Source organism: Rhopalosiphum padi, chromosome 1 (genome assembly GCF_020882245.1).
Source record: "Rhopalosiphum padi isolate XX-2018 chromosome 1, ASM2088224v1, whole genome shotgun sequence".
Lineage (NCBI taxonomy): Eukaryota > Metazoa > Arthropoda > Insecta > Hemiptera > Aphididae > Rhopalosiphum > Rhopalosiphum padi.
This window is the reverse complement of record NC_083597.1, coordinates 26,838,438-26,855,313: the sequence shown is the minus strand read 5'-3', so window position 1 is coordinate 26,855,313 and position 16,876 is coordinate 26,838,438. Positions and strand designations below refer to the sequence as shown.

At 29.7% G+C, this 16,876-nt stretch overlaps 4 protein-coding genes across 5 annotated transcripts; 1 reads left to right on the top strand and 3 right to left on the bottom strand.

Moving 5' to 3' along the window:
* The first annotated feature begins 6,335 nt into the window (after positions 1 to 6,335).
* Positions 6,336 to 9,423, top strand: LOC132918384 (methionine aminopeptidase 2). Its single transcript, XM_060979589.1, has 8 exons — positions 6,336 to 6,643; positions 6,703 to 6,915; positions 7,574 to 7,716; positions 7,781 to 8,018; positions 8,078 to 8,172; positions 8,229 to 8,370; positions 8,791 to 9,096; positions 9,172 to 9,423. Exons 1-8 carry the CDS (start codon positions 6,490 to 6,492, stop codon positions 9,291 to 9,293), a joined length of 1,413 nt encoding a protein of 470 aa, XP_060835572.1. The 5' UTR covers positions 6,336 to 6,489; the 3' UTR covers positions 9,294 to 9,423.
* On the bottom strand, positions 8,174 to 12,269 carry LOC132918400 (ubiquitin-like protein 4A). Of its 2 annotated transcripts, XR_009660485.1 has the most exons (4): positions 11,862 to 12,269; positions 9,963 to 10,068; positions 9,517 to 9,836; positions 8,174 to 8,322 (listed from the first exon to the last, which is right to left on the bottom strand). XR_009660485.1 is itself a non-coding variant. In XM_060979612.1 (3 exons), exons 1-3 carry the CDS (start codon positions 11,907 to 11,909, stop codon positions 9,571 to 9,573), a joined length of 420 nt encoding a protein of 139 aa, XP_060835595.1. In that variant the 5' UTR covers positions 11,910 to 12,269; the 3' UTR covers positions 9,505 to 9,570. The 2 variants fall into 2 exon arrangements, 1 of the variants encoding a protein (XP_060835595.1); XM_060979612.1 differs by lacking the exon at positions 8,174 to 8,322 and having other exon boundaries at positions 9,505 to 9,836.
* Positions 10,350 to 11,865, bottom strand: LOC132918393 (presenilin homolog). The gene has a single exon (XM_060979599.1). It carries the CDS (start codon positions 11,725 to 11,727, stop codon positions 10,522 to 10,524), a length of 1,206 nt encoding a protein of 401 aa, XP_060835582.1. The 5' UTR covers positions 11,728 to 11,865; the 3' UTR covers positions 10,350 to 10,521.
* A 548-nt stretch (positions 12,270 to 12,817) lies between the features above and the next one.
* LOC132917966 (uncharacterized) lies at positions 12,818 to 16,326 on the bottom strand. The gene is made up of 4 exons (XM_060978984.1): positions 16,238 to 16,326; positions 15,484 to 15,636; positions 14,973 to 15,167; positions 12,818 to 13,344 (listed from the first exon to the last, which is right to left on the bottom strand). The coding sequence occupies exons 2-4, from the start codon at positions 15,616 to 15,618 to the stop codon at positions 13,243 to 13,245; spliced, it is 432 nt and encodes a 143-aa protein (XP_060834967.1). The 5' UTR covers positions 15,619 to 15,636; positions 16,238 to 16,326; the 3' UTR covers positions 12,818 to 13,242.
* Positions 16,327 to 16,876: the final 550 nt, after the last annotated feature.

Sequence of the window (16,876 nt, the reverse complement as noted above, 5' to 3'; positions counted from 1 at the left end):
TATATACGGTGCAGGTGCGCGACATCGACGGCCACAGACATTACCGACGGGACGATGGTTTCACAATAATAAAAGGACCTGTCCGCAGAATATACCTGCACCTCTTTTACGCCTCGGAATCCCGGCGGCAGAGTCCTGTCCGCAGCAATTTATTCATGCATTCGTCGTAGTCGTCACCGTCAAAGACGCAAATTATATACGCCCGCTTGTCATACCAATAGGTCAAGGTCAAAACGTACGTATTAAATAAACACGATCGTGGCAATCTTCAGCCAAGGAACATCCACAAGAATATTCGGCTTATGTTTTTATATACATAATAATATAATATTCGATATTTTTTTTTTCATTATATTGGCCTTTGTCACTTTTTGACGATTACGCCGTAAAAACTAGTTTTACGTCATTTTAAGTGATGTGTAGACAATGGTGTCATTTCAATCTTTTTTTTTAATACGCGTGGCGTATAAGGCAGGCAACCAAGCTCATTCCACTATCAGATTTTCAGCCAATCAATTTATAAAGTAGGCAAAATATTGGATTTTAAATACGCAAATATTGACCCTGCGCGGTCTTAATGACGTCACTGTGTGTAGATCGTACGGGAAGGTTCCTCAAATGTGCCATTGTGCTAAAGGGACTGCCGGCCTATGTTTTTTTATCGATAAAATCATGAAAATCCAAATATTAATACCCAAGTCCACTATAAAACACTTTTTTGAAAAATAATTGTGTGCAAGTTTTCGATGTGAAGGATTTTTTTTTGAATTCTGAGACTTTACACGCATCGTCAGGTTAGAACCACGAACAATAATTTTATTATTATAAAAAAAATATATATGACTCAAATAGAACATTTTTACTTTCTTTTATTAGCGGAATAATGTTAATAGTGGCTTTAACAGAATATATTGGATGTCGGAACATATTATATTTAACGGATCACAATTATATGAGTAAAACAAAAGCACATATATCAGTGCGTCTACTATAAAGAAGCTAGTGACATGCTCAGATTTTTTTGAAGAGGTGGGAGGAGTAGTTAATATCCTCTAATATGAAATATTTTTTTACTTCTCACAGAACTGTAGCGATGGGGTTAATAGTGAGGATTGTAACCTAAAAATTAGTCCAAATTGGGGAGGATATGAACCACTTAACTCGCATTACCCGTGAGAATACCACTGAAAGACGTGCAAATATCGAGAACTACTGTGTATCTACCCACTGCAGCTTACATATGGTGCTACCCACTGTTACCGTTAAAACACGCGTGGCTATACGCAAAGACGATGATATTCGTGTACCACCGATTATATACCATGCCTACACGAATGGCCTATACAATCGCGGACTGATGTCAAACTACATCCGCAGTGATATTGTATAATCCACGTCTCGATCGTCTCGTACGTCGTGAACACAGCGTCTCACGCAATGACCGCACCCGCCCGCTCTCGGTAGCCCAAAAACGCATGAATGGCAAAAGGCCGTGTGGCGTAATCGCCAAAAGCAAAATTGTCGACTGTCCTCTACTCCTCTGTCAATGGCCTGCGCCGAAAACGAAGACGAGTCACAACAATATTAACATACCGGCCACATATTGACAATACTGTATAGTATATATTATAATATTATGTGATATTAACGTCAATACGTCATTGATAACAATAATAATATATGCACAACGGGACAATGTAACAATTACAAAGTGACTGGCCGGCGTTTGTGACAATAGTGAATTAAACGGGCCTAGATATTCACTTCAAACTGATGCGCCACCGATAACACGTGAGGTCGACGCACAAACCACACTGGTAATATTATAATATGTGTTGGCGATGCGAATAACACACCAAGACGAGTGACGACTAGCGAATTTTATGAATTTTACGCACTAAAACGGTATAGGTATATATCTTTGAGTGTACCAACTACCAATACACTCATCGCTAAATTAACACTAACTAAATTTTAATAATGTATATCATTCATTTTTTGAATACTTATAAATTTATAAAACTTTTAAACGATTATAATCTTTAAATAAAAAAAAAGAACATTATAATTACCTAAAACCTAACATTATTTTTCAAAAGATTTTCAACTAACAAAACTCATTCGACTATATATTAATATGTTCACGGCTTACGGTATATACTTATACCGAATGTCAAGTTAAATCAGCTGCAGACACTATGTTGAAACACTTCGATGACATAATATATTATCATTAATGTGTTGCTCCTTGCTCTACGCATACATGTAGTCAAATTGTCGATATAATACGCCGGACAAGCCAAGTAATGAGATACACATGATGTATTAAATAGGGCTCGGATATAAATTCCCTTAAAAATACCAAAAAAAAAAAAAATACATTTATAAACTAAAAACAAAAAAAAGGTCATAATAAATAACAAAAAATACATTATTTATTAAATAAATTCAAATTATTATGTAAAAAAATACCTATATATAATATAAAAAAATGAGTAAAAATTAAATTTAATTTGCATTACACTGAACAATAAGAGGTTCTTTAATGTTTTGAAACTTAAATGAAAAACCGGATAACCTGATGTTAAGCTCAAAATGAAAATAATTTATAATACGTAGTACTATGTGGTACTCATCTTTAAATAAAGTCAATTTTTTTAGTCATATTACGAGATATAGGTAAAATATGTCCTAAAAAAATAAAAATACATTAAAAAGTCAAAAATTTTGTAGTTAGAACACGAAGTACTTGAAGCACATTTGTAGCTTGGAAAGCGTCGTGTAAGTCGTAAGACATTCCAAAAAAAAGATGGAAATGCATTGAAATCCAAGCCTTAATATTATTATTATATTTACATTTATTTGATAACTTTAGATTTAAATACAGGCGTTATTAGCTATAGTAACTGGTGGTTATAGTGGTTGCACCCAACTTTTCTGCTTGGTATATATGTATATATATATGCTTTTAAAGAAATACACTTATCAAACATAATTTTTTTATTTGATAATCATTATTATAATAAATAATGATAATGTATAAAATAATAAGCAATTAAATAACATAACAAAAAACGTTTATTCACGTAAAACATAAAAATAGTTTTTAATGGCTATTATATTAATATAAGTATACTTTGTTAAGCGCAACAAATCATTCGTCTAAAAAACTTTTTACTGCACTTCCAGAACAATGCACGTTTAAATTTTATCGGTGATGGCACGGACACGTCATTTAAATCATCCACTGTACTCGCGTTTCTATTTCGATAGAAGTCACGCTAATAGGAACGTTTGACAATGATACCCACCGCCTTTCTGGTGGACTAGTGAATTCAACGTTTGCCTCATATAATGTTAACGGTCCTTCATTAGGCACAGTGAGGCACACCAATGTCCTAATGACGTCCAGATGACGATGGAGTCGGTGATGGGCCTTTACATTAGCGGCTACTGGCTAGTGCGTCATAGCCGCATTTACGATGTCTATAATCCGTTGCATCTGTAGCTCAATTTAACAGAATAGGTGACGGACAATAATCGAGTATGTTTGAATTCTGTTGTGGTTCAATAGAAAGATCATCGCCGACAAACCTTGTAATTTTTATAATCGGCATCGAAGCAAAATATATGGTTTATTAATAAGATCTGTAAATTTCAAGCTTTTTATCATTTTTGTCGATTCCGCGTTTTGAAGATTTTTTTTTTTTGAATGTTTTTAAATCAGTGGTCATATTTTTTATAGTTTATGTCAAAATATTTTCAAAAGATTTAAATGTAGAGATGTGAATAGATAATTTGATGTGCTTTTTGAAACAATACTAACTGCAATCAAATAAATATTACATAAATTATGAATATTTTTTATATGTCAATACTATATGGTTGAGAAAATGAGAATAGCAACAATAGATTTCGAATTATTTAATTAATTATTTCCCATTCGACCAAAGAGAGTACGTGAATAATACAAAATTTAAAATTTGAATGAAAAAACATATAAAAAGTAGTCGTAAAACAGGAACATGCCATTTTATTTTTTATAGATGTTTTTCAGGATGACTTTTTACTACCTATTAATTATTAAATATTTTACAAATAAAATATACATGGAATTTACATCTGGATTTACGTAAAAGAGTACAAACCCAGTTCGAGACGTTCGAGTCCTAAGTAATCAACCGAAAGTTTTAATTAAACTTATAAATTATATGATAGGTGTCTTAGACTTCTTAGAGTTATTTTGTACCAATCAAAAAAACACTATTCAAATGTATAAAAAAATATGTTTTTAGTTATTTTAAAAATGTTTAGGTCATTTTTTTTAAATTTGTAGGTTAATTCATAGTTAAAGAATATTGAATAATTTAATAAAATCTATGGTTATGTCAAATTGATTGTATATTATGTAGTCGAGAAAATTATAAGAAATCAGGTACTTTCCTGTTATACGAGACTACCATGATTTTTGACAACATCACAATCCTGTTATTTAAGACTACTAAAATGGTTTTCGCGACTACCACCCAAGACTACCTCCTTTATCGCGACTACCACAATTAGCTGTACGATATCCACGCACTGCGTTCCAGCGTAGCAATTCACAATTGTTATATTAATATTATATTATTACGAGTATATATTTATACAGGGTGATTCAAAATTTATGTTACAGCCATTTTAACACATCGATATTCAAAATAGAGGTTAATTTATGGTACAAAAGTTTTTTGATGTAGAAACATCTAAAATGATTATACGACACTAATATTATTACATTTTTTTTTATATATAATTCGTAAATGTAGCCATCATTATTTATTATTTTATTTGTGGATTTACCATTTTTTACCACTATTATTTTTGTATTAATTATAATAATTATTATTTTATTGTTTTTAGTGACCGTACGCCACATATGTAGCGTGTGTTGTGTAATACATTACAAATGATTACTGGATATTTAAATCCTTTTTTTATATATATAATTCGAATATAGCCATCCCAATAATACCTACTGATTAAAAAAATATCAAAGAATTAAATATGGAGGTGCACTGTACAAATATAAATTTTAAATAAAACTAAGGTAGTCTGTGATAATAGGAAAGTGTGCAAATTTTGGTAGTCTTAGATAACGGGATTGTGGTGTTTCACAAAACAACCGCGGTAGTCTTTTATAACGGAAGTAGTCTTGGGTGGTAGTCGCGAAAATAGCCGTAGTCTCGTATAACAGGAAAGTACCAGAAATCAAAGTTAGGTTAGGTTAATTATGTTAACGTGTATATTTATTTTGAATCACTTATGACGTTTAAAAAAGTGAAAAATAGAAGTTGCTAAAAATATACTATGTAATATATTTTTAATAATGCTTAAATATAAAAAAAAATCAAAATGCATGCAATCACGAATATCTATCTGGTTGTTATATTCTATAAAAAAGTAAATAAGTTGTATTTTAAGAGATTATGTTATACTTCACGTGATATCGCAGTTTATCATCTGCTACAATAACGATCATCACTCCAGCCAGAAACGATTCAAAGGGTGTTACTTTTAAGTTGAAATCACTAAACCAGACTACTAGAGATGTATCAATGACCAATGTATTAAAAAAAATAGTTATATAGATTGAAGTTCAATTTATTTGTAGACCATTTGTCTTATACTACCCAACTTCTCTAGCTATACCTATACAATTGTTGAAAAATGAAAATATTTTATTTATTTTATAAGTCAATAATTTGTAACAATTGATTAATATACTCGAAAACACGAAAATAAAACTATTTCATTGTGTTAATACGATTTTCAATTTATAATATTAGACAAATTTTAAAAATTTTACAAGCATTGCATTTTACTAATATTAAAAATGCATATAATAAAAAAATAGTATAAAATTATAGGTAAAATGTATAAAAAGAATATGAATAGGTATTATAAAAGAATAAATATAATAATTTGAATTATACTTGCATTTAAAACTAATAGAAATTCTATCTTAAACCGTGATTAAGACATAATTAAGACTAATTTACAATAAAAACACAAGCTAAGACATTATATGTATCATAATTCGTAATTGTGATAAAAAAGGAGATTCTTCAGATTCTCGTCTAAAAAAAAGAAGTTTGTCTTTGTAATATGTATTTTTATTATAATAATAATATAATATAACAATATTGTTATCTATCTCGATGTATATTTATAATATTATACCCATGTGGGTATCACTGTGTTTAATGATAGCCTTATTGAACTAAATACACTGATAACCGGTAAAATAACCTAAAAAATAAAAAAACAAATGTTTTATCAAAACGACAAGTTTCGAGTGGTGTAGTACATTAAGTATATTTTGAAATCAGTCGTTCTGATCGGTTTTATGCTCTATATCTATTAGTAGTCCAGTTCGTTTGAAATTAAAATTAGGACTTGCTATTTTATTAACCGTTGTTGATTTTTGACATCACCACGCACAAAGAAATGGCTGCTGTATTGGATGATGTTGGGAAGTCAAATGTATCAAAGAAGACTGAGGAAGTGTTTGACGATGACGAACTAGAAGAAGATGTCGAAGATGGACCGACAATCACAAAGAAAAAGAGGAAGCGAAGGAAGAAGAAAGCGCAAACTAGCGGTAAGTATATAAAAACAATTTATTTTTTATTTTTTACGTTTTACCATGTGCATGTTTAGATGATGTGACAGATATAAAAGAAAAAGATGAAGTAGAAAAAGAAGTAACTAGTGGTGTAACTAATATTAATATGGACGATGAAGCTGAAGGCGAAAAGAAAAAATCTAGGCGCCGTAGTAAAAAGAAGGAAACCAAAGTCGATGAACCAGAATCAAAAGAAAAAAAACAAACTGATCCTCCATCTGTCCCCATACACGAACTCTTCCCAACAAGTAATTAACTTTAAAGTTATTAATCTTAAAATAACTTCACTTTAAATTTAATGGATTATTAAAATTTAAACTTTTTGTTTGTGATATTTTTAGAATGGCCTAATTCCTTTCTTTAGAAGTAAAATAAATAAGTTAAGAAAATTAATTTTTCTCATTTTTTTTAAAAATTATTTTATTAAAAATCAAATTTTTAATTGGTACTCAATATTTTTAAACTATGAATAATAATATTCATTAATCTATTAGCTTAATTAAAGACAAATGTTTAAACCTAACACCTAATCACTCAGTAAATTAAAGTGGTGTGATCTTGTAATCATGGTCGGATGATTGTTATTTATTCTATAGTGTGTAAGATAAGATTAATCTTATGTAAACAAAACATAGTGCCTCATATTTTACAAATTTTAATTGTTAATTTGTTACTCCAAGAAATTTATGTTTTAAATTATCAAATATTAGTGAAAACTATATAAATTTATTTAATTGGTAATAAATAATAATTATTACTTGTCTTTTTGAACCATTAATTAAATCTAATGGGTTCTGAACATTAAATTATTATTGCTTATGATAATATAATAGCAACTATCAATAAAATAAATTAAAATATTGGTTATCTTGTAACTAACTAATTAGTATATATTAATTATTACAGGTGAGTATCCAGTCGGTCAAGAAGTTGAATATGATGGCCGTATGGGTAAACAGCGAATAACAAGTGAAGAGAAACGAGCAATAGAAAGATCAAAGTATGATGATTACAATGATGCTAGGCGAGCAGCTGAAGCTCATAGACAAGTAAATTTATTTATTTATTATCTGTTGTTCAATTCTTATTTTAATATTAATTTTCATATTTTAGGTACGAAAACATATTCAAAGCTGGGTGAAACCAGGTATGACTATGATTGAAATTTGTGAAGAGTTAGAACGATGTTCAAGAGCTTTAATTGGAGAAGATGGACTTAAAGCTGGTCTAGCTTTTCCCACAGGATGCTCAAGAAATAATTGTGCTGCACATTATACTCCCAATGCTGGTGATCCTACAGTTTTATTATACGATGATGTTACTAAAATTGATTTTGGCACACATGTGAATGGTAAGGTTGATGTTTTCTTTTTTTTTTAAATTGTATGCTTAATTTATTTTTATTTTTAGGTCGTATAATTGATTGTGCGTTTACTTTGACTTTTAATCCCAAGTATGATAAGCTTGTAGAAGCTGTGAGGGATGCAACTAATACTGGAATAAAAGTAAACTCAGAGGATTAACATTTATTAAATTATATAACTTATTGACAATTTATTAGGCTGCTGGTATTGATGTTAAACTTTGTGAAGTTGGTGAAGCAATTCAAGAAGTGATGGAATCTTATGAAGTTGAGCTTGATGGTAAAACATATCCTGTTAAATCAATCAGAAATCTCAATGGCCATTCAATTGATGCATATAGTAAATAAAAAATTAATATTAATAATTTTAAATCACTAAGATATATTAGCCTGTCAACACACTTTAGTTGGTTGTTTTTTTTAATACTGTTATACTGAAATAGTTTCAACGCTTCAAAACATAATATGTTGGAATTTGCAACTACATAGATTTTAAAGATAGATAGATATTACTTGTGTTCTTAGGGGTGATAAAATGTTGTATTTAAGCAAGTAGTCTTAAAAAAAAATTAAGGCATTTACTTCTGCTTAAAATCTATAGCATCACTTTCTTATTGAATATTTAAACACAACTGTAACATACTAATTGTGTTCATGACAATCCAATCAACTGTCAAGCAAACATTACTATTCTTTTATTTTAATAATTAGTAGATTTGTGGTTACTCAGATTTATATTATTACTTATTTTTTTTTATAGGAATACATGCAGGAAAAACTGTACCAATTGTTAAAGGTGGTGAAGCCACTATGATGGAGGAGAATGAGTTCTATGCTATTGAAACGTTTGGTTCTACGGGACGTGGTATTGTCCGTGATGATATGGACACATCACATTACATGAAGAACTTTGATGCTCCATTTGTGCCATTACGTCTTCAAGCTTCACAAAAATTGCTCAGTACAGTAAATAAGAACTTCGGTACTTTGGCATTTTGTAAACGCTGGCTAGATAGATTGGGCGCAACTAAATATCAAATGGCACTAAAAGATTTATGCGATAAAGGTATGTTTTTATATTTGTCTAAAAAAAAAATTGTATTACTTTTTTATTAACCACATGCAATATTTATTTGTACAGGAATTCTTGACGCTTATCCACCATTATGTGATATCAAAGGCTGTTATACAGCACAATTTGAGCACACAATTGTACTTAGACCAACATGTAAGGAAATTATAAGCAAAGGAGATGATTATTAGAGTCAATAACTCTATTAATAATTTGAGTCAATACAAATATTATGTCGCCAATGATTTAACAAATACATTGTTATTTTAAAATTTTAACTTTTTGGTGATCAATAAATGAAAACAATTTAATATTACGAAATTATAGTATTATAAAACCCTATACAAAAAAATTGCTGAACTACAAGTCAATATTATAATATTATCAATAAGTGGATAAAAATAGGTTTATTACTTAATTTATTTATGTTTCCTCTTTTTGTATTTTTTACATATGCTTTAACAGTTATCATTGACTCTTCTGTTGTTCATCATTGGTCAACAAAGATTCTGCCATACGCTCGTAATCGTCTAAGCTGAACTGAGTAAGAGAACGATCAAATTCCTTCATGAATTCTTTTAGTACCTTGACTGTATCTTCTGTGCTATAATGTTCTCGTACATGTTTAGTGATCATTTCTTCTAATTCATCAGGTTTAATAATTTGCTGCTTAACAATTAAGTTCAATCTGGTACCATCCTTTATTTGTGGATAATCAACTAAAGTTTTTTCATCTATAAATATTTTTTAAAAAAATAAAAGGTTATCCCTTATAAATAATATATTATAAGCTATAATACATCAACTATAACATATTGTATGAATGAATTTTAAAATTTGAAAAGTTAAAAAATAATTACCACATAAAGGACGACCGGTAAGCAATAATCTTTGATCTTTAACAGGAACCTTAAGTGCTTCAAATACATGATTTTTTAGCTCTGCTATTGTCATCTCACTCTGAACCTAAAAATGAATTTTTCGCATTAAAATGCAATTAAAAAAATTAACTGAATCACAGAACTATTAGATAATTGGCAATTAAAATCTCTATGTAAATTTATGTGGATTAATCATATAATTTTAAACTGTTTGTGATATAATTGACTAATAAAATGTATGACGTCATCCAAGATTTGAACTAAATATTATTTTTTTTTTATTCACTTAATTACCATAATAAGCTTAAAAATAACTCGATGCAATCGTGCATTATTAAGGAACAAAAAAGTATACAGAAAAAAAAATAACTTTTAATAATTAATCATTTATTTAAAATATTATTTAAATTGCATTTTATTATACTTAGTAAATATAAAAAAAAATTATAAAAGTATTTGTTTTGGATAGTAACTGTTATTATTTATAGTACACATTTTAGTTATACAATAATAAGAAAAATTAATTAATTAATTAAAATCATATAAAAACTTGTTGCGAGGCAAGCATATCTGCAAACGGTTTTACAAGTCCACGAGTAGCAAAATAGAACACAAGTCCAAAAGTAATTGATATTGGTAAAGCGGGCAAAGCTCGTCTAAATATAGCCAACAATAATAATGTTAAGCACAATCCAATAAGTATAGCCACAAAGCATGCTAATGTGGTATTCCAGTCTCCATAAGATGACGCTTTGCCCACTAAAACGCTGTAGAATATGAAATCTCCTAATCCAAGTTTGACACCTTTATCTTCTTCATCCATCAGTCTTCTACAAACTCTAACTTCTTCAGTCTGAGGCTGTTGGTGTTCTTCGACCCATGTCCTGGTAAATCCGTTTTGGCTGTCTGTAGTACTATCTACACTATCTGAACGGTTCATCATATAAACAACCGTAGACGAGTAGATTAGTGCTGGGAATATTTGTTCATTGCGCTCCTCAGCCAATTCAACCAGTATGCGCAAAGGTCCTCGTGGAGTGAGGACAGCAACCAAGTCCCAAATAGATATAACAAATAACACAACCCAGGTGGTCCATTCAGGCATATATTTAATAAACACGAGTGCCATGAGAGCAGCGATGAATATCAGATATGATTGTTGGAGTCGCAATGGGCCTTTCCAGTGTATACACACCATGCCTAGCATACCAATATTCCAGATTATCAAAAAAAATGTTATATAATCCATGGGAATATTATACGTGTGTAAGATCTCCTCGATGTACAGACAAGTGAACATGGACAGGAGAAGCAACGACGACATTATGAGCCAACCGTGTATTAGTTTATAGCATCGATATTTGTACAAAGCGATTAGGAACACTGTCATGACGATGACAACAGATATGAGGATCAGCGAATTGGCCACGGCGTTCCACACCTTAGTCGAAGGCTCGGGACTGGTTTCGTGGAACGGTGTGTACACCAGGTACACATCTTTGACATTGTAGAACGACACCGAGTTTATCGTGGCCACCACCACCAACATACACATTGACACGGGCACAAACAGTTTGATGACATGCTCGGCGCCGTATTTCAGCGTTTCCTCTTCCTGGGCCGTCAACGAGTCGCGGCGCGACGTTTCCCTGGGGGCCGCAGCGGCCATTAGTGGAACTGCTTCTCTAGGTGTCGACGACTTGCTACTGCTACTGCTGCTGCTCCTGCTACTGCTGTCGCGCATCAATAATACACACAAACGAGGGGTGACGCCAAAGTGTAAACCTCAATCTACGCACACAGATCTAAGCGCGTGTTCTCACTTCCTCAACAATGTAACAGAAAATAACGTATCGTTTAAAAAGCGCCCATACTCACGTCGAATGAACATTCCTGTCCGTTAAGTATCTTGATGTTGATTTTCATTGTTTCAAGCCGTGTAACAATCACTGCATTTAAACCGCAAATCAATACTTGATGTATATGTTATAAGGAAGTGTCAGATGTGGTTGATCTCAGAACGTCATATCGTGAACATGCGAGGTTTTGCGTTGCCTGCCAAGTTTAAAATACACGATTCGAGCGAAACGACGAGACTCGGTCACGACAGTTCCGATATGTTTATTGAAAACCGGAATAGTTAAAGACACAGCTCGTAGCCGTAGCGGCTGGCTGTCAAGACTCGAGTTGTGATTTCGTGAACGAGAAGTGGGTGATATGAAATTATGAAATAAAACGATAGGTACAGTCTGTGCGTCAGTGCAAACGATCATACAGGATGCATGCATCAGCTATTATTCTAAACGATTTGATCGATTATTGTAAAATATACAAAAAGCAAGGATGTTGTATGAATCTTAGGACTTTACTAAGCAGCGGCAAGTTTAAATCTCTTAAAAATCGTACATATTTGTGTACACGGTTTATGATTTTAATAAATATAATATTTATTCGTGAATATGGTTATCATTTAATAAACATTTTAGCGTTTCAATGTCATAAAGACAATTTAATTATAATTTATTGTTACGAAGCAATACCAATATTACAATTTTGAACTAAAAATAAGCTATATGGACTAGGGTTATGTGTATATCGGTCTTGCAATTAAAAAATGATTTTAATTAGAAATCCGGTATTATATTTTAATGTTGGTTTCAAATTCACAATAGAATAATATAACTCAGTTTTATATATAAATATATATTTTTTATTTTATTTTATTGATATAATATATAAACGCCAATCGGCTTTTTACATATAACAATTAACAATATAGATAATACATAATGTAAACATAATTGTTAAACATTAAATTTCGAAGTGATGTAAATAAAAAATATAATATGTATTAATTAAAAATAAAAACACTAAAATACAGAAATTTAAGGCCATATAGCTTTATGAACCATTGTTATCATTTAAACTGCGCATAGCTCAAACAAAAAGATCATTTGATAAAAAGTTTGTACGGAAAGTGAACGAAAGATATTTAAATCAGCGTGTAGTGTCTATTTACTTACTAAATACATATTGAAAAAAATATGTAGATACAATATGTATGAATAAAGATTAAACCACTATGTATTATACTGATCAATTGACTTTTAATAAGAAAAAAATATATTTTACATTGATATACGACGTATATTATACGTTGGACTATTAAAGTGTATTATTGTATTAATAAAATAATATTATGATAATAAATTAATATATATGCATATTTAACATTATAACTTTAATTTATGAAACTCCTTTATGCATTTTTTGATTGATTGGAAAACTTTCCTAGCTGTCCACACTGATACATAAGTGACAAGTGAGGGTGAACCATCAAGGGCCCATACTCTCCGTTAGCCTGTTTACAAAAAGGTATTATTTTTATTTACACAAGGATACACAATTAATATATTTATAATTGTTTTATATACATTGGAACAGTGGCGCACTAATTGGGGGGGGGGATGTCACCCAAGACATTTTTAGGAAGATTCAGTTTCTTATGAAATGTCACCCAAATTATTTATTTAAAAATTCTTATAAATTTTATAGAAACAAAAAGACATTAACATGATGAAAATTAAAATGTATGGTTAAATTTAAGCACGTTATGTCCAGGCCCCAGGAAATTCACATCAAATGATGTCATAAACTCATAGGTATAATTTTTAATTACATGATATTATAACCTATTATTTATTTATGAACTAGACGTATTAGACATCGTATAAGTTAACAGTTGTCTGCAGTTATCACTAGTTTACTACAATAAAACATACCTATTACCTATACCTATTTTGACTATTCACCGCCATTTTACTACTTAAAAAAAATGTAAGAGTACTTTCTTGGTACCTACCTACAGAAATCACAGAAAAAATAACGGAGAAATACTGAAATTCAAAAACACAAATCGTCTATTTTTTTGATAAACAAAGAGAGCAAATTCGTTTTGTGCTTTTTTACCTTAGTAGTGAGATAAAAGCGCAAAAATAAATTACGTACCTGATAAAATATTATACCCGTTACACTATAAGTTACAGTTTAAAATTTGATGCTATTTTTTTTTTAATATTCAATATTTTTATATTTCAAAAGCAACAGTGATTAATTTCAATTGAAATTTAGTAGGTATTTTAATTATCGTATTGTATTTTATCGTGACAAATTACGGAGACGGTTGATAATCATTTAAAATAACTATACTGTCTCTATCGTATACAAGGGCACCCATAAGAGGATGCAGGAGGATGACATGTCGCCAAAATTATAGTTATTTTTTAGTTATGAATAATAAGTTAATTTTTCTAATGATAATAGTACATGATGTACATACAATATACATATACAGTTTTCAATTGTTAATCGATTACGGTCGTACGTCATAATTGGTAATACTATGTCAATCAATCAGCTACATGTATAGTATATAAAATATAAATATGTATTATGTATATAAATATGTGTATGTGCTATGAAAAATTTTTTTTTAAATTTATGTCACTTTTCCTTAGCCCCTATAGGTTTTGACAGATGGGCGTCCTTGGCAGTACTACGCCAGTACATATTGTAAAAACTAATATCAAATGGAATTTGATAGCCCTGAAGTCAGCTTCAATATAAAAACATGGAACTTGTACATAGGAAAAACAATTTCCAGATTGGATTACTTAAAAACTGTTGACTTCAATTTTAAGTTATCATTATAATTAAACTATAATTACTACAAGTATGTAATTTTAATTTTAAAGATTTTAACTCATTTAAAAATCTCTGTAAAAGTAACTAGGTATATGGTTTTGATAAAATACATTTAATTTTGTAAAATGTATTTGTGCTTATGGTTTGGTTAAAAAGGTATTTTTTTTTTTTTGCTTATGGAATATTTATTTTTGCGTTTTTGGGTTGCATTTGGGTCATATTTTGTGCTCATGGGCTATACAGCAGAAAAATAATATGTATGCCAGTTTTTTTTTGTTTATTCACCTGTTTTTCGTACACTTGTTTTTCATCTACGGTCATATTATCCCAGCTATCTGAAATAATTTTTCGAACAAAGTCTGTGGGGAGTCCAGGCTGTGTCCAATGATATAAGTTCATCGTCTTTTTTACATAGATCCTTTTTGCTTCACTTTGAGTCCAAGTGGAGTGATGTGTTTTTTTAATAGGTTTATTTGTTTGCTGTATTTAAAACACGAAATAACAATTAATAAATAAATAAGTGTAAGGTGGCTAAAAAAGTGTTTAGAAGATTGTTGTTGTTACTATTTTTAAGTAACTACGGAGTACGGAGGTAGGAATTCTAACTTCATCGACTACCCTTATAATAAATATGTGATGATCCACAGTCTGTCAGTCTACACTCGACTTTAAAATAATAATATATTGTTGTGGAGATAATTGGGATAGGTACTCTAATAGGTAATAATTAATATAGGTATAGTATTATTTTAAACTATGTAAAATTATAGATAAATATCAACAAAAATATTCTTACTTTACGCGTATTGGGTCGAACAGGAAAGTTGGCGAAAGCTATGGATCCAGGAACAAAATTATCTGGCAGGTTAAAATGTATCGAATCTTCTGACTTTTTATAAGGCAAAAGTTTTTGGAGTTGTTCGGGAGTCATTTCAGGTGACGGGTAATTCTAAATGAAAGAAAAGTAAAAAAGTTTATTTGACTAAGATAATTATATATATTAATTTGTACTTAAGACTTTAAAAGGATTTAAAACATAATTTTGTAAAGAATTCCATACAAATTAAATTCTGTTTATTATATTATTAATTATATATATACTAGGTATATTGGTCATTAGGTACTTACGTAGTAGTTGAAGGAAAATAAATTTTTGAAAGTTCATTAAAAAAAGAAGACTGTCATCACTTTTCGAAGCAGTAAAAATTATTAGATTTTTTTACTTTAATATATTTCTAGTAGAAAAAAAATAATCAAATTGGTACTTTGGAGGGGGTCAATAAATTTCTCAATAAATAACCAGTTTTTAATAAAATCAATTATCTGAATTCCGAGTTATTCAATTTTGATGTACCTATCTGGCTACCTTATTTAAAACAAAAAATCCATAGACATTTTCACCCAATTATAATATTATTTTAAAAATATTATGACTCTTGAATTATAGTATTATACATTACAGATATTTTAAATTTTCTTTTTCTATTTTAAAATTGGATATTAAAGATAAATACCTATATATATATATTAAAAATATTAAAGATACATACCTAGGCTCAATTTTTTTAAATAAATATTTGTAGTCAAAATCGTTAGAATTAACCCAACCCATTTGTTCACCTTAACTGGGTATCTTAAATGGTTGAGATAACTGATCAGCATAATGTTTGCATTACCTACGATAAAAAATACATATGTACCTACACTTATTTTACAATTATTCATTAGTTAATAGTTGTCATCATTACGGCGTGGGAGTGGTGTAAAATGGGGACTGCTCCCATCACCTGTATTTTATATTCAAATAAAAAAAATGCATCAGAAAACTAGAAGAAAAAATAAAATAATTTAATAATCTACCTATAAATAATAATTTGTTTTCAATCGAATAATTTTTATTGGCTGTGTCTCGCTACTAGAAATCTAAAATCCTGGCTGCGCTACTTATATTATAATTATAGGTATTACCATTTTGTTGTTCATATTGCCTCGATTGAAAATGTCTGTTATCGTAGGTTCACAAAAAAAAAAAATATTGTGTAGGAAATACAATTATATATTTATATGATGTCAATGATCAATATTAATTTCGTCATAAGATTTTTTTTTTGCTTTAGGTTTGTTAGTTGTTACTACAATATTGCCATAGATTATAGAGATACATGATTTTCTATTTTTATTAAATGTCA

What these genes read in the sequence shown, in the direction of transcription:
- LOC132918384 (XM_060979589.1), top strand. Translation starts at nt 6,490, where the DNA reads ATGGCTGCTGTATTGGATGATGTTGGGAAGTCAAATGTATCAAAGAAG. An exon ending in GAAGAAAGCGCAAACTAGCG is followed by an intron (nt 6,644 to 6,702) that starts GTAAGTATATAA and finishes GTGCATGTTTAG; the next exon opens with ATGATGTGACAGATATAAAA. An exon ending in TTTTGGCACACATGTGAATG is followed by an intron (nt 8,019 to 8,077) that starts GTAAGGTTGATG and finishes TTTTATTTTTAG; the next exon opens with GTCGTATAATTGATTGTGCG.
- LOC132918393 (XM_060979599.1), bottom strand. Translation starts at nt 11,727, where the DNA reads ATGCGCGACAGCAGTAGCAGGAGCAGCAGCAGTAGCAGTAGCAAGTCG.
- LOC132918400 (XM_060979612.1), bottom strand. Translation starts at nt 11,909, where the DNA reads ATGAAAATCAACATCAAGATACTTAACGGACAGGAATGTTCATTCGAC. An exon ending in GACAGGAATGTTCATTCGAC is followed by an intron (nt 10,069 to 11,861) that starts GTGAGTATGGGC and finishes ATTCATTTTTAG; the next exon opens with GTTCAGAGTGAGATGACAAT. An exon ending in TACCGGTCGTCCTTTATGTG is followed by an intron (nt 9,837 to 9,962) that starts GTAATTATTTTT and finishes AAATATTTATAG; the next exon opens with ATGAAAAAACTTTAGTTGAT.
- LOC132917966 (XM_060978984.1), bottom strand. Translation starts at nt 15,618, where the DNA reads ATGACTCCCGAACAACTCCAAAAACTTTTGCCTTATAAAAAGTCAGAA. An exon ending in TTCGACCCAATACGCGTAAA is followed by an intron (nt 15,168 to 15,483) that starts GTAAGAATATTT and finishes TTTTAAATACAG; the next exon opens with CAAACAAATAAACCTATTAA. An exon ending in AACAAGTGTACGAAAAACAG is followed by an intron (nt 13,345 to 14,972) that starts GTGAATAAACAA and finishes TTTTGTAAACAG; the next exon opens with GCTAACGGAGAGTATGGGCC.